The sequence below is a fragment of the Nerophis ophidion genome, linkage group LG05 (genome assembly GCF_033978795.1).
Source record: "Nerophis ophidion isolate RoL-2023_Sa linkage group LG05, RoL_Noph_v1.0, whole genome shotgun sequence".
In the NCBI taxonomy this organism is placed as follows: Eukaryota; Metazoa; Chordata; class Actinopteri; order Syngnathiformes; family Syngnathidae; genus Nerophis; species Nerophis ophidion.
In genome coordinates, this window is record NC_084615.1 from 66,988,077 (window position 1) to 67,013,968 (window position 25,892).

General features: G+C 38.8%; 1 protein-coding gene across 8 annotated transcripts in view; it reads right to left on the reverse strand.

The window, feature by feature from the left end:
• Positions 1-3,273: 3,273 nt before the first annotated feature.
• Positions 3,274-25,892, reverse strand: part of gria1a (glutamate receptor, ionotropic, AMPA 1a) — a 210,400-nt gene continuing 187,781 nt past the window's right edge. For 2 of the 8 annotated variants that reach the window (XM_061901831.1, XM_061901835.1), the window contains 3 exons: positions 23,033-23,147; positions 13,978-14,112; positions 3,274-4,333 (listed from right to left, as the gene is read on the reverse strand). In XM_061901831.1, the coding sequence (XP_061757815.1) occupies positions 4,166-4,333; positions 13,978-14,112; positions 23,033-23,147 (418 nt within the window). In that variant the 3' untranslated portion in view covers positions 3,274-4,165. Of the gene's footprint in view, positions 4,334-13,727; positions 14,113-22,385; positions 22,501-23,032; positions 23,148-25,892 lie in introns of those variants that run through there. The other 6 variants (XM_061901832.1, XM_061901834.1, XM_061901833.1 and 3 more) reach the window with 6 other exon arrangements.

Consider the following 25,892-nt stretch of genomic DNA (forward strand, 5'->3'; position numbering starts at 1 on the left):
ACCCCCAATTCCAACCTTTGATGCTGAGTGCCAAGCAGGGTAACGGGTTCCATATTTATAGACTTTGGTATGACTCGGCCGGGGTTTGAACTCACGACCTTCTAGTCTCAGGGCGGACACTCTAACCACAAGCAGGTTTGTGTTGTGTTACCATTAGTGGTTTAACAGAAAAAACGATCTATATTTTTCCCAATTACTCAGTTTGTGTAGTTTAATTTTTTACCAGCCCGAATAAAATGATTGGTGTTTACGACGGTAACTCACCCGGTCTCGTCAACACGTACGCGCAGAGAGCGCGTGCACGAAAACAAAAGCAGTCCAGGAGAAGCGATGAACAATTCAAAGCCATCCAAATCAATATTATTACGTGCATGTGTTACGTACGTATGTGATTATGTCCTAGAGGCCGGAAGAGGGTGGGATATAGTGTAAAATATCTTGGAAAGTTAGCGCCCTCTAGATATCTATGTGAATGTTGCAAACAGCCCCTTTAATTGGTATAGGAATTAATTCTTTAATTGGAATAGGAATTAATTCTAAATCAAATATTTTCATAGCTAGAGCATAAACACCTGTTTACAAACATCTCACTTTTTAAACATTATGAGAGCCTTTTAGACTTGAAATAAAACCCCTTAGTCACCTTTACACTATTATATAGTAATGCTGCCTGAGACTGAACCAATCAGTGGCCACGATACTGAACAGCGCTGGTTTGGTCTCTTCGAGTGACCAATACTACTGTAGTGTTAATATTTTGGTTATTTTAGCCATTTTTTTTTTTTTGTCTGAACATGGTTAATTTAGGACGCAAATGTGGAATATGCTTAAAAAATATCCTCCGAAAAATCTGCAATGTGGTAAAGGGACGATTGTACTCATGATTGCGATCATTTGTTGTGATTAATCTCATGAGTTAGCTTGTTATTTTTGACAACCCTAATATTAAGTCAATATTTTTTTTGGTAACACTTTAGTATGATGAACATATTCACCATTAATGAGTTGCTTATTAAAGTAACAAAGACTTAATTTAGTGTTATTTGGACACTAGTGGAACATATAAGGGTTAGGGTTACTAATAAGCGATAATTCTGAGGTTATTGAGGGAAGACTCTTAGTTAATGGCTTACTGGTTGTATAATAAGGCCATGCAGAATAAGGCATTAATAAGTAATTAATATTGACTAATTAAGCACCAATATGTTACTAATTTGCATGTTAACAAGCAACTAATTAATGGTGAATATGTGTTCCCCATACTAAAGTGTTACCCTTTTTCTAATCGTAGAGACAATAAATACATTTCCATTTAGTAGAAAATAATATTTGTAATATATATTTTTTAATTAGATTGCACAAAACTTTAAATTATAGTCATGTTTTTGTTTTCAAAATGTACACTACAAAAAATTTGGAATCCAACCAGTCAACTAATGGCATTGGAATGTTTACTTATCCAAAAACAACAACATTTCCTGTATTTTACATGGTAAGACTTGAAAGCGGCGCACAAAGTGCAAGTGATATGTCACTCTCAGGAAATTATGTGTGAATGGCGGCACTGGCCATTTTAATTACAATTGAATACAGCGCAAAACACATCACAGAATGGATAAGAGCAACCCTTTTAAGAATATTTCATACTTGCCAACCCTCCCGGATTTTCCGGGAGACTCCCGAAATTCAGCGCCCCTCCCGAAAATCTCCTGAAATCCTGAGGATTGCAGGCGGATCTGACGGCATTTAAAGTAATTTTTAAAAACGACTGCTAATCCTCCTCCTTTTCGATTGGATGACCGCGCAGAATTAAAGTAGGAACACTCCGGAGGCAGAAGTTCATTAAGAGGGGTGGACTCAACGGCTCTCAGCCATGTGTCCGTCACACAGAGGAAGTCAACTCCGCGAGAAGTGAAGAAATCCTTCAGGATAAACGTTTTGTTTGTCAAAGATCTTGCGTTCACAAGATGGAACCTGGCGGGGGCCAGCACGTCCAAGGGCGCAGCTAATCCAGGTGGGGCCCGACACACAGCCCGCAGGTGGCGGGGGAGAGGAGCCACGGGGGGGGAAAGCAAGGCAGGAATCCGGCCAGGTAAAAAAGCTGACTGGGACGTCGGAAAACCAACGTCGAAGTTGATCATATCAGTGGGAAAAGGGGTAAAGATCCAACAGTGTTTGGCGGTCATACTCAAGCAGTGAGCTGACAGAGACGAAAATAGATGCAAACAACACAAAAACGAACAGAGCTGACAGCGAGAGACGGCATCTTCTGGAAACTCGGAAGTGACGTTACTCAAATAGTGAAAGGTAAGTGTTGCTGTTTTTTTTAAGTAACCAGTAAGCACAGTACAGTTAGTAGAACAACTGTGTTTTTATTACTGTGTATTTGATTGGTGCCGTCTGAAATTCTATTTCTTTTATTTATATATATAATAAAATGAAAGGGTGGAATGCCATCTCCGGGTTGGGGAGGAGATCCTGCCCCAAGTGGAGGAGTTCAAGTACCTAGGAGTCTTGTTCACGAGTGGGGGAAGAGTGGATCGTGAGATCGACAGGCGGATCGGTGCGGCGTCTTCAGTAATGCGGACGTTGTATCGATCCGTTGTGGTGAAGAAGGAGCTGAGCCGGAAGGCAAAGCTCTCAATTTACCGGTCGATCTACATTCCCATCCTCACCTATGGTCATGAGCTTTGGGTCATGACCGAAAGGATAAGATCACGGGTACAAGCGGCCGGAATGAGTTTCCTCCGCCGGGTGGCGGGGCTCTCCTTTGGAGATAGGGTGAGAAGCTCTGCCATCCGGGAGGAGCTCAACGTAAAGCCGCTGCTCCTCCACATCGAGAGGAACCAGATGAGGTGGTTCGGGCATCTGGTCAGGATGCCACACGAACGCCTCCCTAGGGAGGTGTTTAGGGCACGTCCAGCTGGTAGGAGGCCACGGGGAAGACCCAGGACACGTTGGGAAGACTATGTCTCCCGGCTGGCCTGGTAACGCCTCGGGATCCCCCGGGAAGAGCTAGACGAAGTGGCTGGAGAGAGGGAAGTCTGGGCTTCGCTGCTTAGGCTGCTGCCCCCGCGACCCGACCGATGGATGGATAATAAAATAAATATATATAGTTAGAATTCACTGAAAGTTAAGTATTTCATATATATATATGAAATATTTATGAAATACTCGAGTTGGTGAATTAGCTGTAAATATACTCTCCTTTTACCCCCGCCCCAACCACGACCCCAAACCACGCCTCCCACCCCCCACCTCCCGAAATCGGAGGTCTCAAGGTTGGCAAGTATGCAATATTTCCCGGGAACATTTTCATTTGCTTTTTTTTTCTAATTTGTCTTATTCCACGTGTACTGCTACTAGATTTCAGATTATAGCAGTGGGTGTCCTGGGAAGGCTGTAGCAGCAGGATGCAGTGTAAGGTCACTCATAGCCGCTATTTTGCGCTTTTTTCTATAATCGCACACATTGCTTTAAAAAAAGAAAACAACAGTGTGCACATACAAATAATGGTGCTATGGCACAAAGACAAGGCATGGCGTGTTCCATGAGGTGTAGCAGCAATGCACGTTCTGGCCCAAACAACCAGCCTTCGACCGAGAGTGACTCAAACCGACCACATTATATATACAGCAGTGCAAACCCATGGACTAGAAAACTGGCTATGCTACACAGAGCACTTGGTCCTCCCAACATGGCAAGAGTGAGAACAAAACAACAAAACATTGTTGTCTGTGCAAAGACACCATCAGCCACCAGAAAGCTTCTAGGTAGTACAAGGTCAGCAGTTGAGGTGAACATTTTTGCACATGCAGACTGACAACTCCATCCAAATGGCACAGCACAGGCGTCACACTTAAGGATGAGGGTTTTTTTGTAAAAAGAAAAAGAACAAAAAAAAACACACCCAGACTTTTTATTGCAGCACACTTCCCTTCTTTTTTTTTTTTTTTTTACATCGTCAATACCCACATATTAAAAAAATGTCTTGTGTTTGAAGAGTGCATTTTGGCAGTAAGTTAAATCTCGTTCCAGTCGGCCACAGCCAGAAGAATAGATGGGTCTAACCACGGAGACGTTGTTTTTTATGTTTTGTTTAGTTTTGTTTTTTTGGAGTCATTAGTCTTCCTGCCCTCCCCTTCTCCAAAACGCAGTGTTGTGATCACATGCCAGAGGCACCCAGTCCCATGCTGGCAGTGTGGCTCATGCACGGCAGTGTCTGAATGGTTTTGGGGAAGTCGTGGGTGAGGAGGCGTCCGTTCTCTCCTCCGCTCCCGTTACCGCTCATTCTGGTCAGGGTGGAACAGCGCATGGCGTCATTGATGGATTGCTGCAGGACGACAAGACAATACAATTAGACTGCAGACTGGAATGATATCATCGCGCAGGAATACACACTTTGAGCCCATTTGTTAAATTTTGAGCACAGCATTGGGCAATTTATACCATTTAAGTAAGTGTTATCTAAACGTGGTGCTGGAACGCTGATAGATTGCACTGCAAAACGGGAAACCTAAGCAGACATCGAACTAAAATAATTTATTTTTTACAAACCAATTTTTTACTATTCTAGACCAACTTCTTCAAGTTCCAACTGAATTGACTTCAATTGTTTCAATGGGGGACATTGTTTTGAGATACAAGTGTTTTGAGTTGAGAGCTCCGTCACAAAACCAATTAGGCTCGTAGGTTGAGGTACTAGTAAAGTGAAGTGAATTATATTTATATAGCGCTTTTCTCGAGTGACTCAAAGCGCTTTACATAGTGAAACCCAATGTCTAAGTTACATTTAAACCAGTGTGGGTGGCACTGGGAGCAGGTGGGTAAAGTGTCTTGCCCAAGGACACAACGGCAGTGACTAGGATTGCGGAAGCGGGAATCGAACCTGCAACCCTCGAGTTACTGGCACGGCCACTCTACCAACCGAGCTATGCCGCCCCTGTACATAGGCGCTGATCTACATTTCTGCCAGTGGGTGCTCAGTGTGTGTGTATTAGTTTTTTCGCGATATCAGTATTTTGGTACCGATACCAAAGGTATTTCGGTACTTTTCTAAATAAAGGGGACCGCAAAAAATTTCATTATTGGCTTTCTTTTAACAAAAAATCTTGGGGTACATAAAAGGCCAACTGAAATGAGATTTTCTTATTCAAACGGGGATAGCAGGTCCATTCTATGTGTCATACTTGATCATTTCGCGATATTGCCATATTTTTGCTGAAAGGATTTAGTAGAGAACATCGACGATAAAGTTCGCAACTTTTGGTCGCTAATAAAAAAGCCTTGCCTGTACCGGAAGTAGCAGATGATGTGCACTTGACGTCACGGGTTGTAGGGCTCCTCACATCTGAACATTGTTTACAATCATAGCCACCAGCAGCAAGAGCAATTCGGACCGAGAAAGCGATGGTTCCCCATTAATTTGAGCGAAAATGAAATATTCGTGGATGAGGAAAGTTAGAGTGAAGCACTGGAAAGAAAAGAAAAAGGCGACGGCAGTGGGAGCGATTCAAATGTTATCAGACACATTTACTAAGACAATTCTGGAAAATCCCTTATCTGCTTATTGTGTTACTAGTGTTTTAGTGAGATTATAAAGTCATACCTGAAAGTCGGAGGGCTGTGGTGACCGCCAGTGTCTCTGAGGGAAGCCATAAGGAGGAGCTAAGAAAGTTACAGCTGCCTTTTTGGCAGCTGCTGCAGGTGGACGCAAACTCTGCTCAAGTCTCCGGTAAGAGCCGACTAAATATCACAATTTTTTCATCCCAAAACTTGCCGGTTGACATGTGGTAGAGAAACATGTTCACTTGACCGCTCTGTTCCATATTAAAGCTTCACAACAAACAAAGAAACACCGGCTGTGTTTTGGTTGCTAAAGGCAGCTGCAATCTACCGCTTTCCACTAACAGCATTGTTCTTTATAGACTCCATTATTAATTGAACAAATTGCAAAAGATTCAGCAACACAGATGTTCAAAATACTGTGTAATTTTGCGATTAAAGCAGACGACTTTTAACCGTGAGTGGTTCTGGGATAAAATGTCCGCTCCAACCAATAACGTCACAAGCACGCGTCAACATAAGCGTCATATTCCGTGACGCTTTCATTTAAAATTGCAATTTAGTAAACTAGACCGGCCGTATTGGCATGTGCTGCAATGTTAATATTTCATCATTGTTATATAAACTATCAGACTGCGTGGTCAGTAGTAGTGGGTTTCAGTAGGCCTTTAAACATACGTTTCTTATTTAAGATTGTCCTTAAATAAAATATAGAACATACAAGACAACTTGTCTTTCAGTAGTAAGTAAACAAACAAAGGCTCCTAATTTAGCTGCTGACATATGCAGTAACATATTGTGTCATTTTCCATTCTATGATTTTGTCAACATTATTAAGGACAAGTGGTGCAAAAATTATTTTTAATCTAATAGTTCATTTATTGTTGAAATTGGCTTATTTTCTGTTTTAACATGTTCTATCTACACTTTTGTTAACATGTAATTCTTCTCTTGTTTGGATACTAAACATTCAATTTGGATGATACCACAAATTTGGATATCAATCCGATACCAAGTCGTTACAGGATCATACATTGGTCATATTCAAAATCCTCATGTGGAGAGGGACATATTTCCTGAGTTTATAAACATAATATGAATTAAAACAGAAGATTTTGTGATGCTAAAAAATATCAATCTAGTCATAGTAGTACTCGTTGTAGTATCAACTAAATACGCTATTGTAAGTGGTATCATTACAGTGGATGTTAGATGTAGATGCTAAAAAATATCAATGTAATCATAGTAGTATTGACTAAAAACGCTGTTGTATGTGGTATCATTACAGTGGATGTTAGATGTAAATCCACCAATGGTGTTTGTTTATATTCTAGGTTCCCGGAAAAGTTGGTGCTGCAGGGAATTTTGGGAATTTGTTCTCGAGTGTTTATCTTGTGTTGCAGTGTAAATATTCTTCCAAAATATGTTTGTCGCTGTTGTTTAGTGTGGTTTCACTATTTGGCACATGTTTATGATAGTGTTGGCATTGTTCAAACTGCCACCCTTAATGTGACATGTATGGCTGTTGAATAATAATGACCTACATTCGCTCGTGTGCAGTGTGTTTAAAGTGAAGATGATCGTCCAATTAGTTAATTATCGAGCACAATGAAACCTTGGTTAGGCTTTGTCAATTATAGATTATATGATTTGTAACGTTTATATTAGGTGAAACAAACCAATCTCGCTTCAATATTACCGACATCACGATTGATTTTTCAAACATTAATTTTAAGATTGAAAGTTGCCATCAATCCCAGGTGGGTGATTGGCACCTATGCTACTCTACATGTACGTTTTAAGAGTTTTAAGTTTCACTTGTTATTTTCTACTTCTGTTGGCGGATTATTTTTTATATGTTCACACATTTTACTTAGGATAAGCACATTGGTCTAACATAGTAAGAAAACACATCTCTTACTCCAAAGATTTGATTTCGGCTATTTCACCTTGCTGAGGTCGCAGTTATTCCATTGTACGGACATCTTGAGTTTTTCGGAGTCACAGCCTGCTGCTATGTGTTGGAGAACGATCCATTAATCATGAGCCTTAGAATCCTGAATCGCAATCCATTATCTTGTCAAGACACAATTAGGATAATTTTATGCTTTACAATTTGAGAGTTTCTCCATGAGAGCAGATTAAGGAACGAAATGTTTAAAAACAACATTCCAAAAACCACATTCATGGTTACCTTCCAATTCCCTGTCTCTGAGCTGTTTAGAACAGTGGTCCCGAACCACCGGGCCACGGCCCGGTACCGGTCCGCAGACCGATTGGTACCGGGCCGCACAAGAAATTAAAAAAAATTAAATAAAAATAAATCAACATAAAAAACACAATATATACATTATATATCAATATAGATCAATACAGTCTGCAGGGATACAGTCCGTAAGCACACATGATTGTATTTCTTTATGAACCCCCCGCCACCCTGGTAAGTGGGACAAATTTTCAGCTACAAAAAGGTTGGGGACCACTGGTTTAGGAAGTAGTTGTCAACTGCCAATTGAATTTAAATCCTCAAACTGTGGTATGTGTGTCATAAGGTTGTACGGTATACCGGTATTAGTATATTACCGAGATACTAATGAATCATATTCGGTACTATACCGCCTCTAAAAAGTACCAGTCTCCCACGCCCTCGTCGTCGTCACAAGCCAATCACGGAGTACTTACAGGCAAACAATGTGTAGACAGAAAAGTTGTGGCTTGAAAACGAAGTTATAACACTGAAACGCCCTCAGGAAGAGGTGCTTTAAGACAGTGGCCCCCAACCTTTTTTATCCGCTGACCGGTCAACGCTTAATAATTTGTCCCGCGGCCCGGGGGAGATCCTTTTTTTTTTCTTTGTCATGAAAAAGGGAGGATTTTGTGGTTGGTGCACTAATTGTAAGTGTATATTGTGTTTTTTATGTTGATTTAATGCTTTTTTAATTTTTATTTTATTTTAAATATATATATTGTTTTAAATAAAAAGGAATAAAAAATTCTTCTGAGGCCCGGTGGTTGGGGACCACTGCTTTAAGACATGGCTAGCTAGCTAGCGGCTAAAGTCCAGCCGCAGTCTGCAGTGTTTTAGCTACTTCGAAATCACTAATCCTTGCCTCCATGGCGACGTTTCTTACAAGCAGGACGAGGAATAGCTAAACATGCTTCATTACACACCGTAGCTCACCGGCATAAAAATGTAAACAAACATCATGAGTGGATCTACAACTGACATCCACTGTGATGATATCAAATACAAGAGCATATCTAGTCGATGTTACTCTGATTACATCGATATTTTTTAGCCTCACAAAATCTTCTTTCGTTTTCTTAAAATTCATATTATGTTTATAAACTCAGGAATATGACCAATGTATGATCCTGTAACGACTTGGTATCGGATTGATACCTAAATTTGTGGTATCATCCAGATTGAATGTAAAGTATCCAAACAACAGAGGAATGAGTGATTATTACATGTTAACAGAAGTGTAGATAGAACATGTAAAAATAGAAAGTAAGCAGATATTAACAGTAAATGAACAAGTAGATTAATAATTCATTTTCCACCACTTGTTTTTAATCATTTTGACAAAATAGTAGAATGGAAAATGACACAGTATGTTACTGCATATGTCAGCAGACTAAATTAGGAGCCTTTGTTTGCTTACTTACTACTAAAAGACAAGTTGTCTTGTGTTTTCACTATTTTATTTAAGGACAACATTGCAATAAGAAACACGTTTAATGTTTTCTTTACATTTTTGTTTAAATCAAGCCAATAAAGCCATTTTTGTGGTGCCCTTTATTTAGAAAAGTACCGTAAAATACCGAAAAGTATCAAAATACAATTTTGGTACCGGTACCAAAATATTGGTATCGAGACAACCTTAAATGATACGTGGGCTCTATCTAGTGGTGCGCCAAAGAATCACTTGATTACAAAAACTGTTTTATTTTCTTATATTCAAACAGTGTTTCTGTTCAAACTGCGTGTAAAGTTGGAGTGGACAAAGATAATAAATGCACTCGTTAAATCAAACCTCTGCCTTGTTTTTAATGCATACGCAGGCCTACTATGCTACTGCATTTTATTGTTGGTCATTATTATGGAACTTTGAGAGCCGAGTTTTTTTCCGAGTTGGTACTTGATAAACAAAAAGTTTGAGTAGCCTAAACTGAAGAGAGTTTAAATATACTTTGCAGGCATGTTTTGAATGAACGTTGGGGCGCAGCAGAGCAAGGTGTGGGCAGTAAGAAGTGAGCTAAGGCTTCATTCATTGCTGTAATTGCTCCATTAGGTGGTGTCCTGCAGTAACAGCCACCAGCTTTGAATGTGGCTTAATGCTGTCTGTGATGGCGGCCCATTCTGGTGCTGATTAATTTTGGACAAAGCAACCGAGATCTTAAGCAACCGCCGGGTGCAGCGCGGCAGCTCGAGCATCGCGTTAATTGGACCGGCCTTGTTGTTTCTTTTAAGCCAAACAGCAAAAAGTCACAGTGGCTTAAAGGGATCCTCGCCAATCTAATCCGCATACTGATCAGGTGGCCCTTCGTGCACTGATTAAGACCGAGAAAATACACCCGTGACAAAGAGCCGTCCTTGTTTAGTACATTTCCTGCTGTGTACGAGAAGAAAGTGTGGTATTTTAGAGTAATAATATCTAAACTCTACACAGTCTGATGGGGGAAATATACATTGAAACAAATCCATACTTAAAAACTTCTGAAATGCAGTAAATAGGGTAAGAAGGTTCTGTGTAAAAGCAGGGATGGAACCTAATGGTATACAGATAAAGAATGTTCACCACAATGGCCCTGCATTGCCAGACAAGAGCAGAAGGAGCAGGGGACACATTTATTCAGAGCGACAGAGCCAGACAGATGCATCACTGTAATTGAAATTGCCTTTATACCCGTCCTGAGCTTCCCTATGTTTTTGTGTGTGCACTCATCATTTACTTTATTAGGCACAAACATTCCTCTTTTTGCAAATATACATTTGCAGTTGGCCATTCATTTGTGGAGTTGTAAATAAAATGCACTCCATCATACTAAGAGTACTTTTTAACCCACATAATTGACACTTCTTTGGCATATATTGTTCGTTCGTTTTGGTGTGTCCGGAACTTGTTTCTGTTCTATTACCTTTGCTCGACATTGTCTTTAAAGCATTTTCCTCAATGTCAGAGTGAATGCATTAAGGCAGGGGTGTCAAACTCATTTTAGCTCAGGGGTCGCATGGAGGAGAATCTCTGCACAGGCAGGCCGGACTATTAAAATCATGGCATTCAAACTAAAAAAAATTAATAAAGACAACTTCAGATTGTTTTCTTTGTCTTACTCTGGCCAAAAATAGTACAAGCACATTCTGAAAATATTACAATAAAAATATAGACAAAAATACCGGCAGCGGTAAAGTTTAGATCAGTGGTTCTTAACCGAGGTTCGATCGAACCCTAGGGGTTCGGTGAGTTGGCCTCAGGGGTTCGGCAGAGCCTCCGCCGCAGCAGCGGTCAAGACACACCAGACTCATGAATTAATTAACGTGGACCCCGACTTAATCAAACAAGTTGAAATACATATTGGGGTGTTACCATTTAGTGGTCAATTGTACGGAATATGTACTGTACTGTGCAATCTACTAATAAAAGTCTCATTCAATCAATCAATCGTGTAAATAAAAACTTCTCCCTATCGGCGTATCTGTACTGCAAAGTTGAAATTTGAATGACAATAAAAAGGAAGTCTAAGTCTTATGGATACCCCCCAAACAATTTTCCTTCTGATTTGCAAGTGTGTAATTTGTTGTGAGTTCATGCACTGTGTTGGTTTTGTTCTTTGAACAAGGTGATGTTCATGCACGGTTCATTTTGTGCACTAGTAAGAAAAAACATAACTTTGTCTTGAATACCCCCCCCCCCCCCCCCCCCCCCCCAACAAAAAAAAAAACCCGACAACTTTGTTTTTCACTAAAGAAGGGTTCGATGAATGTGCATAAGAAACTGGTGGGGTTCGGTACCTCCAACTGGTTTAGATCCATGAAGGAAAGTGAATGAATGTTTACAACTGAATAAATTGCATAATATAAATATGCATACAAATTAGTGTTTTTTGTATTATTTTTTTTTTATGACTTAAGTAACATTTTATCCATCCATCCATTTTCTATTGCTTATTCCCTTCTGGGTGGCAGGGGGCGCTGGAGCCTATCTCAGTTACAATTGGGCGGAAGGCGGTGTATACCCTGGACAAGTCGCCACCTCATCACAGGGCCAACACAGATAGACAGACAACGATCAAACACTAGGACCAATGGGGCGGCATGGCGTGGTGGGTAGAGCGGCTGTGCCAGAAACCTGAGGGTTGCAGGTTCGCTTTCCACCTATTGACATCCAAATTGCTGCTGTTGTGTCTTTGGGCAGGACACTTCATCCTTGCCCCCGATGCCACTCACACCGGTGAATGAATGATGAATGAATGATAGGTGGTGGTCGGAGGGGCCGTAGGCGCAAACTGGCAGCCACGCTTCCGTCAGTCTACCCCAGGGCAGCTGTGGCTACATATGTAGCTTACCACCACCAGGTGTGAATGAATGATGGGTTCCCACTTCTCTGTGAGCGCTTTGAGTATCTAACAATAGAAAAGCGCGATATAAATCTAATCCATTATTATTATTATTATTATTATTTGGTGTTGCCAATCAACCTATCCCCAGGTGCATGTCTTTGGAAGTAGGAGGAAGTGACAACCTTTTATTCCAAAACACAATATAGAACATGAGGTATAACAGGCTAATGCATACATTTATCATGTGTTTTCAAAACGCTTGCAAAAAAGTGGGACCCCAAAAATGTACCGTGGGCGCCCATTTTTATGACTTTTATGACATTTTGAAAATTCCTAGCACCAACACTGAGTATTGGTGCGTACAAAAAAGCAGCAGCAGGCGGTTCTGGCCTGCGGGCCGGTTTTAATACTGATCAAATATCATCCCGGGGGCCATATAACATTCATTCGCAAGGCCTGCAGGCCATGACTTTGACACAGAGAGTAACAGGTGGTAAAAAAAGGATTAGAAAGGACAGATTGAAAAAAAATATATAAAAAAGATATATATATATATAAGGTGTGGGAAAAATCACAAGACTACTTCATCTCTACAGAACTGTTTCATGAGGGGTTCCCTCAATCATCAGGAGATTATCAGGAGATGATAAAATCTCCTGATGATTGAGGGAACCCCTCATGAAACAGTTCTGTAGAGATGAAGTAGTCTTGTGATTTTTCCCACACCTACATATTGCGCTCTACCACGATATCGAGCACTATTCTCTGGATAATCCAATCAAGACATATATATATATATATATATATATATATATATATATATCCATCCATTTTCTACCGCTTATTCCCTTTAGGGTTGCGGGGGGCGCTGGTGCCTATCTCAGCTACAATCGGGCGGAAGGCGTCGTACACCCTGGACAAGTCGGCACCTTATCGCACGTGAGTTGTGTGGTCCTCTGTCCTCTGTTGTCCTCTGTGTTTTTTATACACTTTGATTTCTATTTTACTGTTTTAATTGATTTTACCCTTTAGAATTGTTTTTAATCATATTTGTTTATATATATATATATATATATATATATATATATATATATATATATATATATATATATATATATATATATATATATATTTTTTTTACATTGGTTTTACATTTATTTATTTTTTGTTTTTATTCAGTCATTGGTGGAGCATAATATTGTTTTTTTTTAATATTGTTTTTAAACATAGCTGTGCAGCACTTTGGAAACGTTATTGTTGTTTAAATGTGCTATATAAATAAAGTGGATTGGATTGATTGATATATATATGTATATATATATTTTTATTTATTTAAATTGTATTTATTTTGGAAGCTGGGGGGCCATATTCGGCTCCTCCACTAGACTAACACTAGACTAACAGATATGTTCATTGCATATTGTATTTGGAAACATGTTGGTGCTAAAACTTAAACATGATCAAGGGCAATTTGCAATTACGTGATTGAGGACATCTGCAGGCCATTAGTAACAAGAAGACTTAGAAAAGGAGCGGTAGAAGGAGAAAGAGGTACAGGAGAGCGTTCGCACTGCGGTGGAAGCCGTGAAAAGCCCTACTGTGGTCACGGTTAGATGGGCGGGGGATGAGGAGGCGGAGGACATCAGCATCATCATCATCATCATCATCATGGCTTAATCACAGCGTTTCCTACCCCGTGGCTGTGCTCTGCCCTTATATCTTAACAGTGTTGTTGGCGTACAGGCCGTAGCTCTGCAGCTCTGTGTAGGGGGCGCTAGCACCACTGTCTAAGGCTGAGCAGTGAAAGGCCTGAGCAGCTGAGGCAGCAGCGGCTCGAGCGGTCGACACCTTCATTCGATGTGACTCGGTCCTGGACTTGTAGCAGAACTCCACCAGGGCCACTAGCATGGCCAGGCCCAGGCCGCCGATCAGGATGTAGAAGACTCCAGCCACGTTGCTGAGGCTCAGAGCGCTCGTCTTGTCCTGGGGACGAGGGTCGAGGGGGTGGGGGGGGCAATTAGCAACAGACAACGTTTAGAGTGACACACATTTGACTGACTTGAGAACGTTGTCATTCACACATTTGCTCAAGCATATACACTCACTGGCCACAATATTAGGTACCAGTACGTGCTGTAATATTGGGATTACCAACTAAACATCCATACATTTCCCCATACTTCAAATATGTGAAAAGTGAGTGTATAATCACAGACAGAACTACACATACATAAGCCTGACCATACACTCGGGATTTAGTCACACGCATGCAAACATGACAATAATTATGTTCCAAGGCCTGTCTCACAAATCACAGTCACATCATTTTCAACAAGTCTCTCAGGGATAAAAGAGCCTAATTTCTTTTGCTATGGTTGCAAAGAGGACACTGCCATCAGTCTTATTTTACTGTTATATTTTTATTCCCATTGTTGCTTTTTATTTTTTATTCTTATTGTAATATTCTCTATTTTGTTTCCATTTAAACCCCCATTATTTACTTTTTACTTTTATTTAAATTGATCTCAACTCTGTACACTGCTGCTGGAATTTTAATTTTCCTGAAGGAATCATTAAAGTACTATCTATCTATCTATCTATCTATCTATCTATCTATCTATCTATCTATCTATCTATCTATCTATCTATCTATCTTTACCACCTGGTGCATGTATGAGTGACGGATGTTGCAATCACGCTGAGTGATTGCAAAATGATGCACATAAATAAACTGCATTTTTTTAGTAGAGTGCAGGGTATTTGTTAACCTGACTCTCGCCAGATCCTTGTAGTTCGCTGAGCTCCACACAAAGATCTGGGAGTTCTCAATAGGAAATGCATTTCAGAAGTCGGGTCCTTGTAAACAAATAATTATATGTGGTTGGATAAACCACTTGAATGACGTTACTTTAACCACTCACATCAAAAGCTGATGAGAGCGACGCTGGGAAATCCAAAACAAAACAGCCGACGAATTGGATGACAACAGAGTGAATAGTTAATAAATGCTTTCAGAACCGTTCTCTGTTCATTTATTAAATAATTAATATTTGATGGATTGGACAAAACAGTAACAACAGCAGGATCAATGTCAGCACATGACCATTGTTGTGTGAATCAAACAGTCGCTTCTATGAAATCCTGCCCGGCGATCACGATTTTTTTCATTATTTTTTGCTATCTTGAAGGAGTTTGCATTGCCCTCGATCACAGACCCTTGTGTGGAGCTCAGTGAACTACAAGGATCTTGGTGAGAGTCAGCTTATGGTAATTTAGCTCTCCAAACACTGTGCAATATCACATAGATTGATGTTGGTGAGAACAGTAATCATTGTTGAACTGGATTTATGACACAGGCCTTACAAATTTAATTGCTATAATGTACATATTACATGTACTAATGCATTTCTAACATTGTTTTAAAGGCAGTGCTAGTGTTGTATTTTGTAACGAAAGAAACTATAACCCCCTCCCCATCATACATGTAGTCATGTAGCTGCACAACAAAAAGGTGTTTTTAAAATCGTACAATTTATAGGTCACATATACTATTTGTAACTTTAGTTTTTGAATGTGATGTAAATCCAACTTGATCCATAAACTCCAAAAAAGCATGTTATTGGCAGACTTTGCTGTAATTGGGCTGTTCTTTTGCATATTATAATGTAATGAAGGTTTTTCTATTGCAGGAAGGGTGTCAAGTAATGTGTTCTGAAGGCATGACAGGCTGCAGGTTATCAGTCGAAACGCTAACAACATGTGATGATTTTAGAGTCTAATTCCTCCTGTCAGGGGAAATTTACGCTCATCAAATCCCCTTCACAGGCTTTTACAAGCCTCTAAGAGTATCTCCCTGAGGCCAGATTTTGAGAAGCATCTTAGAATACATGTTCTGTCTGGATATGCGTCAAAAATGTCCACCTCAACACTGTGCAAATATAGCAAAGTGGGTGGGGTATATCAATGTCTTAGTCAATTATGTTCAATTCTTCCCTAAAAACATTTTTTTCTTGGGAAAAACAAGACTGATACACCGTTTCCCCATGCAGCTACATAGTTAGTGTACACAACAACAAAGAATGTAGCGCTAATATTACTACTGAAATTCTAGCTAAATGGCAAGTATTATCCCAGGCATAGTAATGACACAAATGTTGAAATAGAAGGATTTTCTCAGGCATTTTCAATTTTGTGTCAGTGTTCAAATCAAATGTGGTCAATGTTTCAATTAATATTAAACTGGGGAACAGTTTTGAAAATATTCTAATGTACAGTGTTGTACCTCGGTTTTTGTATGCCCCACTTTTTGTAGGTTTCGGTTTTCGGCAAAGGTTTGTCTCAGTTTTCATATACCGTCTCAGTTATCATACAGTAAAATATTGCATGTTAAAAACTAGTCTATTAGCCCGCATCTCAATCACTCAAATAAAGAATCCCACGCTGTGGTGATATATATATATATATTTTTTTTTAATTGAGTACGGCTAGAAAATAAGCTATCATGGGGTCAAATAAAGTTTCAAGTGGCATCAGTATGTTAACCACGTAAAAATGTGTCTAAATTATACTTAAACAGATTAATCAATTATTTTTTCTGTTTATAACAGGCTAAGCTCCTGTGATAGCCTTCTCACTCTGCTCTCTAAACAAGCTGTGAAGGAGCTAAAATATATCTATGGTGCTGCTACTCGAGTCCTGACTAGAACTGTGCTTAGGTCACTGCACTGACTTCCTGTCGCTCAGAGAATATACTTTTAAACAGTTCTGCTTGTGTACAGGTAAAAACTTATGAAATTTCAAGATATTGTTTATTATAAAATAACACAGATAATGTTCAAAGCAAAAATAAATACTCTTCAAGAAGGAATTCAAAAATACTTCTCTCTACAGACCAGCAAATACAATCTAAGAGATGAATCTAAGTTTATTTTACCAAAAGCAAGACTAGTTGTTAAACGTAGATGTTTATCTGTTCTCGGTGTTACTTTGTGGAATTCTGTTGGTAAAGAAATAAAAATGAGTGACTCAGTATTTAATTTCAAAAAGAACATGTCACAATGTATTTTAAAAAGTTATGTGAACTAGAAATTTGTTTGGTTAAATGTTGTATATAGAAGGTATGTATGTTTATCTATTTACAAAAAAGTGCATGTGTGTAGGTACATATTTTTGTATTGTTTGTTGGGGGCAGCTTGAATGTGGATGCTGAATGACTATATTTCTTTTTGTTTTGCAGAATTATTAGAAAAGGTAACTTAATTGAATGTAAAACATTTTATGTTGGGCATATAAGCTTTTTTGCTTCTGCCTGTTTCAGTCATGTTATTCATTTTTGAATCGTGATCTATGTTTGAATATGTTTTTGTTAGACTGAAAATAAACTGAAACAAGTATTGTCATCAAGTATACAGTATCTCTGACATTTGAAAACAAGGGTGTTCAAACTTTTTCAAAACAAGCGGGGGCCACTTTCATATTTCTCATTTTAAAAACCAATACAATATATTGATTTTTTTTACTCAAGTTTGGTACAGGTGACCCAGAAGGGTCAGAGTCATAAAACATGTTAAGTTATATATACATTTATTTTTTTAATTTCTATTCAACGCTAAAATAATTATATTAACTTCAGGTCTGTCGATAAACAGTTTGTTCTTATGCTTTATGCCCTTTTTCAGTTCAGTTTCAGTTTATTTCGAACATGCATACGATACAATATGATGCGTCACATATTTCCAGTTGTTTCACTACAGCACTTCCAAAAAGGAGTAGGAAGAAGCAGAGCTTATTTAATCGTACCTCCCATTTCCTTGTTCTGTTACAGAACAGTGAATGAAAAAAATAATAACAAATAATACTATCAAACATTAAATCCATAACCTTTATCCCAAAAAAAAAAAAAATAGGTTCAAGATGTTCATCATACTTGTTCTTTGTACTTTGTAAACACTTGTAGTTTGTACCGTTTCTTAAACGGAATCATATTGGTGCATTGTTTGATTTCTTTGGTTAATCCATTCCACAATTTAATTCCACAGAAGGATATGATAAAGGTTTTAAGTGTTGTACGCGTACACAACTGCTTTAAATTAGATTTTCCTCTCTTTTGTTGAGAATAATTGTTGTACGTTCTTGGGTAGCAGTTTATTGTGTACATAATTTTAGCTGTTTGCAAATGCACCAAATTGTTGAATTTCAATATTTGTGGTTCGATAAAAAAAACGTTTGTATGTTCTTTATGTCCAACATTATGTATTATTCTAATTGCTCTTTTTTGTAACACAGTCAGAGAATGAAGCGCAAATCTGTAGTTTTTTCCCCATATTTCTACACAATAACTCAGATATGGTAACACTCGCGAGCAGTAGAGAATATGGAATGATTATTTTTTTTGTCCAGAACATATTTTTGCTGTATTTATTATCGATATATTTCTTGCCACTTTATGTGTACATGAGGTTTCCAGTTAATTTTGTCTATAATTGCACCCAAAAATGTGTTTTCTTTTACCCTTTCAATGTCAAGAAGATCAGATTTGGTCATAGTTTGGATGGAAAAAAATGTCAAATACTCAAGCCAAATGTGATCCTGAAATGCTGAAAGAGCATGAAGAAAACACTGGCTATGGTGTCTATAGAAGAGAAGATTGGAAGAACAGGGAAGTCCAGAAATGGCGGGTTGTTATATTCATTTTTTGCTCATAATGTTAACCATATTGGTTGTGAAGTAATCATGTACGAGGACGACAAAAACATGCAGTTAAGTGTTAAAATTAAAAGTTTAACATGCCTTTTTCCACACCGTCTATGTGGGGAAATGGGCTCCAGTTCTGTAGATTACGTCACACCAAGTCTGGCATTGGAAAGGAGGTGTTCCAAGTAGAGTTAGTTACCTAACGATTACTCAAAAACAAATTGTTACGGGAAATGATTGCTAGACTAATTTTCATGAACAAAAAATAATTTAAGAGAATTTGTTGGTGACATTTCAGGCTATTAGTCCTTTAAAAAACTTCAAGTAAATAAACAAAAGAACAATTGAATTCAAGAAGGAAAGTACAAAGGCGGTGATGTTAGATATTTATCCAATTAATTTGTATTTTTGCATTCTTTTTCACATATGATTCTCTATAAAATGAGTTCTTGTGTGCATTTGGTTGTCTGAAATAGAATAATCGGAAATATATTATTCCTTAGGGAAATAAATGTCTTCGGTTTTTGTAGGCTGTGGTCTTTGGCTGACCTTTTGGAACACATTACGAACAAAAACAGAGGTACTACTGTACTGTACATCATTAAAACATGGTACTACTGTATAAATGCATCCCTTTCAAATGTTGACACCATTGTTCTATTTTTTTTAGTGGAATATTCTACAAATTATATGCCGAAATTGAAGCTAAAGTGCAAAAACATGCAAGCCCAGTGGCTGGCTCAATGTGACTGAAGGCTGAGCTAACAGATTGACAGGGTTTTCATCACACATGCGTGCCAGTCTGTGCAGTCTGGACAGAAGACAAAGGTTTTGACAGAACATGTCCAAAAGAACTGATCGTGTAATCTTTTGGCTTTCCACACGTGCTTGTGCCATGTCGTACGGTTAGCTCTAATCAAGACCTCTTTCAGCTACACCGTGAACACAAGCTTATTCAACTGCAATATTCCAGGTGTATTTTTTAACACTGCCTTTCAAATCTATATAGGATAGTTTAAAAAATCACACACACATTTTTAAAGGAATAAAAAAAATCAGACGACAGATGGCTCACAAAGTATATGCCCGAATATAAGACAATTACACATAAAATTACTCTTCAACTTAGGTGGTTGGAAATATATTTTAAGATCATAAAAACCATGCTCTTGGAATTGTTAAGACAATAATGTATTGTGTGGGAAACAATCTTATTTTATGTTGAGCAGCAGAAGCAGATTTATTGATTGAGACTTTTATTAGTAGATTTCACAGTACAGTTCATATTCCGGGTCCACGTTAATCAAATCATGGTAGAACCGTGCAGTTACCGATATCAAGCCAATGATTAAAACTAATTAATGCTTGAATAGTACGTATATATGCCCTGACTCTTGAATATATTATATCAACAAGGATATTATCATTGAAAACATAAATATTAGTACTGTCGAATTATTAATTTTTAAATCAGATTAATCACATTTTGGAATTTGGATTAATCATGATTAAAACCGGGTGACTACTCGCTTGCACAATTTAGATTATTTTGAGAAAAAAAAAGCACAATATTTGTAAAAAAAAATGCAATTTTATCTTTAAAATGTATTCTAGGTACATTTTTCAAACATTTTACTAGAATACATGTAATTTACTTGCACACGACTTGGTACCAGTTTTATCTAAAGTTCTTTCAGAGGTTCCTCACTCATTTTCAGTGTCCTGAAAATTACTTTAAAAAAAGTAATTAAATATGGCTACTCGTTACTTTAAGTAATTGCATTAATAACGGAATTGCTCTTCAATAAATGTAATTAATTACAAGGTTAAGTAACTTATACGTTACTTTAAAAATAACTTTATACATCTTGCATTTGCAGTTGAGAGACGTTTCATACAGTATATGATATATGAGAGCACAGTGTGCGTGTGTGTGTGCTTTTAAAAGGCCGTGCCTGTTGCCAAGTCTCCCGTCCAAAGGCAAAACCTAGTAACTCACTTCTAGTTGATTTTGAGAAAACAAAGGAAAACCAATCTACCTTTATGCTGTCTTACAAAGATCTACAAAGTCATCAAACGTCTAGATGTTTTATTGAGCTTTCATTTTCTTGCCGATTGAGCCATGGGTTGAATCTGCTCTCATGAACGTGTGCCCTTTCTCCAGATATTTTATCACAATCTCGGGTGGGCCCCATTCTGCGTTTGCACATTGGGCAAGAGCCGTGTACAGCGTCCAGTTTTTATTTTGACCTCCACAGCTATCTGCCCAAAAGAGTATGCAAGGGGAAGAATCAAGAACAATACATTTAATGAAGGTGCTTGCAACGTCCTGGGCCAATCTTCCAAATATCCCCTCGTGCCATAGTATCACGTAATCAGGTTGACCGTCGGCCCCCATTCGTGCAAATGTTTCATTAAAGACAATAAGGCGACTGACAAAGAAGCTCCGATTGGTCCCTTGAGATACTAGGTTTTTCTGTTGTATCTACGTGGTTATGTGGTAGTTGCTAGGCCTTGCCATGCGCGTAACAGCTTACTTACGGAACAAATTACAACATCGCATACACTAATGTAAAGCATATCACCTAGGAACTCCAAAATTGTTATCAGCTCAGTTTTGACCAAAATTGAGTTACTGGGTTTTGCCTTTGGACAGGAGAAGTGACACGTGACGTCATCGGGGGTTTCCAAGCTGTGTGTGTTAGCTTTAGCAGTTAGCAGCAGAAGTTTGTCGGCTCTGATGCCAACTCTTTTGAATCTTTTCACCGGATTATGTAACCTCTGGTTAATAAATTGATTGCATGTGCTTTGATGGCTGTCATATCTTCTTGTCAACAAACGGGGTATTGCTTGGATGGCAAGTTTGTCACTTCAATCATTGATTTGTTGTCTATGTTGTCTGCTGTGTCACGGTGTGATGGTGCCTCTTCCTATTTGATATCAACTCCATTTTAGTGCAGTGCCGCTTGTTGCTTTCAGTAATAAAATCTATATTTCTTGCCTTGAACTTGCTGCATTAATGATGCAGTTGTTGAACCTCATCAAAAGTAGTGTTCCTATTGGTGTTGTAACGGACCTAAAGTAATTAAATAAATTACTCATTACTATTTAGAATAACGGCGTTATTACAAACACTACTCATTTTTGTACTGACAAATGCATTTATCTGAGCATTGACCGTACAGCGGTTGAGACAAAAGCCTGCTACGGTCAAAATAAACTGTATGAGTAATCCAGGTGTTTACATGATTAGTGTGATATCTTACTTTTTTGACAGCCCCAACAAACATTATTTTAGAAGAATGAATAACAAACAAACAAACAAATAAACACAAGGACTAATGCAAAACAAACCTACCTCTTGCTGCTTTTGATATACTGATGCATTTCCAATATCAAATTTGCGCGTATGTTTTGGTATCTTATATTCGGGCCAATACTGTAGTCCTGCTAGAGTCACAAGGGGGTATACTGCACATGTATAAGAGGCCTATAGGTCTGGAGTTGGGTCTGTTCTAGGATCAGGGCAGGATTGTGCAGACAGAATCAGAATGGCGACTGACCTTTCTTCCGGAGTCCTTGCTGCCACACTCCCCTTTATCGTACCACCATTTGTTTTTCAGTTTGTCTAAGACGGCTTGCTCATTGAGTTTCAACACCGCTAGGTTTACTGGGATTCTTCCAACCACAAAGAAATAACATAAATAACATATTATACCATGTTATTTTATGTTATTGATTCAGAAACATAGAGCAGCAAAAAATGCATTCACACAATAACACTTGAGCTTGCCTATGGTTAAAGAAAGGAAGAAGCATCACATCACCACACGTGCACGCACACACACATGAATAGAGATGGCATAAACATCATTAAGAACTTGAAAATCAAAGTGATATGCATTAATACTCCATCTAGCTTGGTGTGCTGGCTCCCTAAGGCAGTAGATGTGTATTACTATATCACTTTGGGTAACCGGCACACTGCTCACCCTCACTTTATGCATCACCGATGCTGCAGTTGTGCTTTCTATGAAATGCTTTTTTAAACAAGACCGTAAATACCAGCGCCAAAACGCTTCGTTTTTTTTCCCTTTTTTTGGAGTGGTATTACAATGTTGACCTGCCGGTTACCCCCCTCCCCATACAGCACCCACACGCCCAATGGTGGTGGTGGGTTACCCGCAGGGTTTATCAAACTGGCTCTGACCTTGGAGTCCCCGCCCCCGCTGCCGCACTCTCCCTTGTCGTACCACCACTTGTTTTTCAATTTGTCCAAGAGTCCCTGCTCGTTCAGTTTTAACACTGCCAGGTTTACTGGGTTTCTTGAAAATGATATAAAACGATAACCATTAGGATACACTCTATATCTGACAGGGTATAACGACGTAAGTATCATGGTTGTGGTGATTATGACAACACTGACTTACGAGTTGAAACTCCTGCGATTAGCTACTGGTATGAAGCAGGAGCCCTGGCTTTAAGATGTTTGATATACAGTATGTTGGTTGTACATCTGCAATGGGCTGAAATGCTCGATGCCCATACAGAAGTCGAGTCAGGTTTTACCAAGCGGGGTCCTCAGAGGGAGGCAGTGCAGGCACCATAAATTGAGATGCCTTGGATGCGGAAGTCTGTCTACAGATGGTAATTTCCTTTCTGCGGCGCCGGCATACAGATTGCCATGGTAACTGACAAATCAATGTTCAACCCAAAACAGCCTTCTGGTGAATTAAAGTCTGCAATGATTCATTTATCAGAGGAGACAAATGCATGCACAGACTCTGAAAGAAAACTGTGAGATCTACAGATGTTTTTGAACATGGACCCCCTCATCCAGAGCATCTCATCAGTGGCTGCACTCTCCTTCTGGTGAGTGTGATGTGTATTTCCTCCAGCTGATGGCTGCAGATAAGGACTTTTTACACCCACAAATCAAAGAAGAATCTGCCATCAGAATACATATGAAGATACAGTTTTTGCAATATATTTCCAGTAGAATTGGGGTCAAATGAACTCTGTATCGATCTATTTTTTGCATCATTCTTCCTATCTTGCATGTGGATGGAGAATAGCCCTCATTCCCAACCGTCAGCTATAGGCAACACAGGAAAAGTCCTCAGAGCTGGTAAAACCATTGAATTCTTTCTCAGCATAGGTCTCAGGCAGAAAGAAAGAAGTCAAAGTCAGTGAACATGGATGGTCTGGAAGTTTGTCTGTTCACTTGGGTCGAGGCTAGCAGATGTCAGTGAGGCGCAGTGGTGGGATGGGATTAGCAAGCAGGCAAGTGGGTGGCGTCGTGCATAAGATAAAAAAATGAATTGGGGAGCAAAACGAAACATATAAAGTACACACAGGTGGTCCTCAGCTTACCACGTTCCGTATTAGGGCGTTTTGTGAATAAATGCGAACACACTCTACAAAGTAATAAACACTTTCATTTTGTTGTGTTAACACGGGATTTGCTCAAGAACTACGTAAGAATACACTATGAGGCTCACACACAGAAAGGATAACATCAGTTAACTCTTTGAACATCATTATGCCTTCCAAGTGTAAGACGGGCTTTTCTGGTTGCCATGCACCAAAGAAAAGGAAAGCCTTCACCATGACAATACACTACATAAAAGGTTCAGAGACAGAAGAAAAGACCATACTTATGGTCTAAACTGCTCAGCTGTCGCAACCCTGTGTTTGTTGTTTTCTGTCCAGTACTCTTATTTTTCTTTACGCTTCCTGCTCGTCTCCACTCTGTCACTTTACCTCTGCCTGCATGTGCTTGGTTTTCCTCAGCTGTGTCCTTTTTGGCAATCCGGAGAGACGTCTGTTCCTTCCTGCTAATCCAGAGCCTTCTTAAACCAGCAATGTTTCGTCAGACAACACTGGTTCATTGTACTCTGTAAATGCTTAATGCAGTGCCCTTTCATGCTATACCCATTGATTTTTCATGCTGCTCTATACTTCATACTTATTTTTGCCTCAGCCTCAGTTCTGGTTTGTGTTTTTTGTTAATTTGTGACTCACCAGTGGACCTCTGTTTCATCCATGTTGGTGCTACCATATTTTTACGTCATCAAAATATAATATTGTCTCTCATCTCTGCATCACCAAAAATTCCAAGCACAACCCGAGACCTGTAAACACAGTTTTAAAAAAGTTCTACTAAACCAGACCTTGTATGTTGACAAGGTGGTCTATAAACAAGCTAAGACGGTCCTGTTCACGGCCTCACAGACAGTCGGAAATAGGAATGGGAATTTTTAAGACTTTTTTGGTTCCGATTCCACTTTTGATTTAGCTTAATGATTCGGTTATCGATTCTCTTATCGATTCTTATTTGGAAAAAAAGAAGATAATGAAAAGGTGGATTAGCTTCAATTTTGTTTAGTTTAAAGGTAATATGGCCTTCCAAAACCAACAGTGAAGGCTTAAGAGGCCCATAGCATAGAAAAATAAATACATCGGAAAAATAATATTAGAAAGTAATATCCTTCAGTAAAATTTAACAAAAATGTGGAAACGACACAAGAATGTAACATTTAGTAACAGTTTCAAAACTTTTAAGGATCTGTTGTCATCCGCCTAGAGAATATACTGGTGGAACTAAAAAAACAACAACTTAATATCGTACAAAGGTTAGTTTAGATCTATAAGGTGAAACTAATACTTGACATAACATGCATCACAGTATATTTCAAGCCTTATTTTGATTTAATGTTGATGTTTATTGCTTAAAGCTCATAAAAACTATAAAATAAAAATCTCAGAAAATGTGGGTTTTAGAAAAAAATGTAAGCCTAGATCGTCGAAAAGGATTGACAAAATGGTATGTGAATCCAAGGAATTGATACACTGGGAACCGGTGCTTTCGGTTCTCGATTCCCATCCCTATTCGGAAATCAGAGAACTCTTCAAAACTATGCATAACTGCCAGGTCTTCACAGTATTCTTGAGCATGTTGAAGTATGTGCTCCTACAATCGTGAAAGTAATTAAGTAATTGGATGGTAAAGTTGGGGTGCTTTGGCTGGAACACCGAAATCAACACTTTTCCTAGTATGCTCTCTTTTT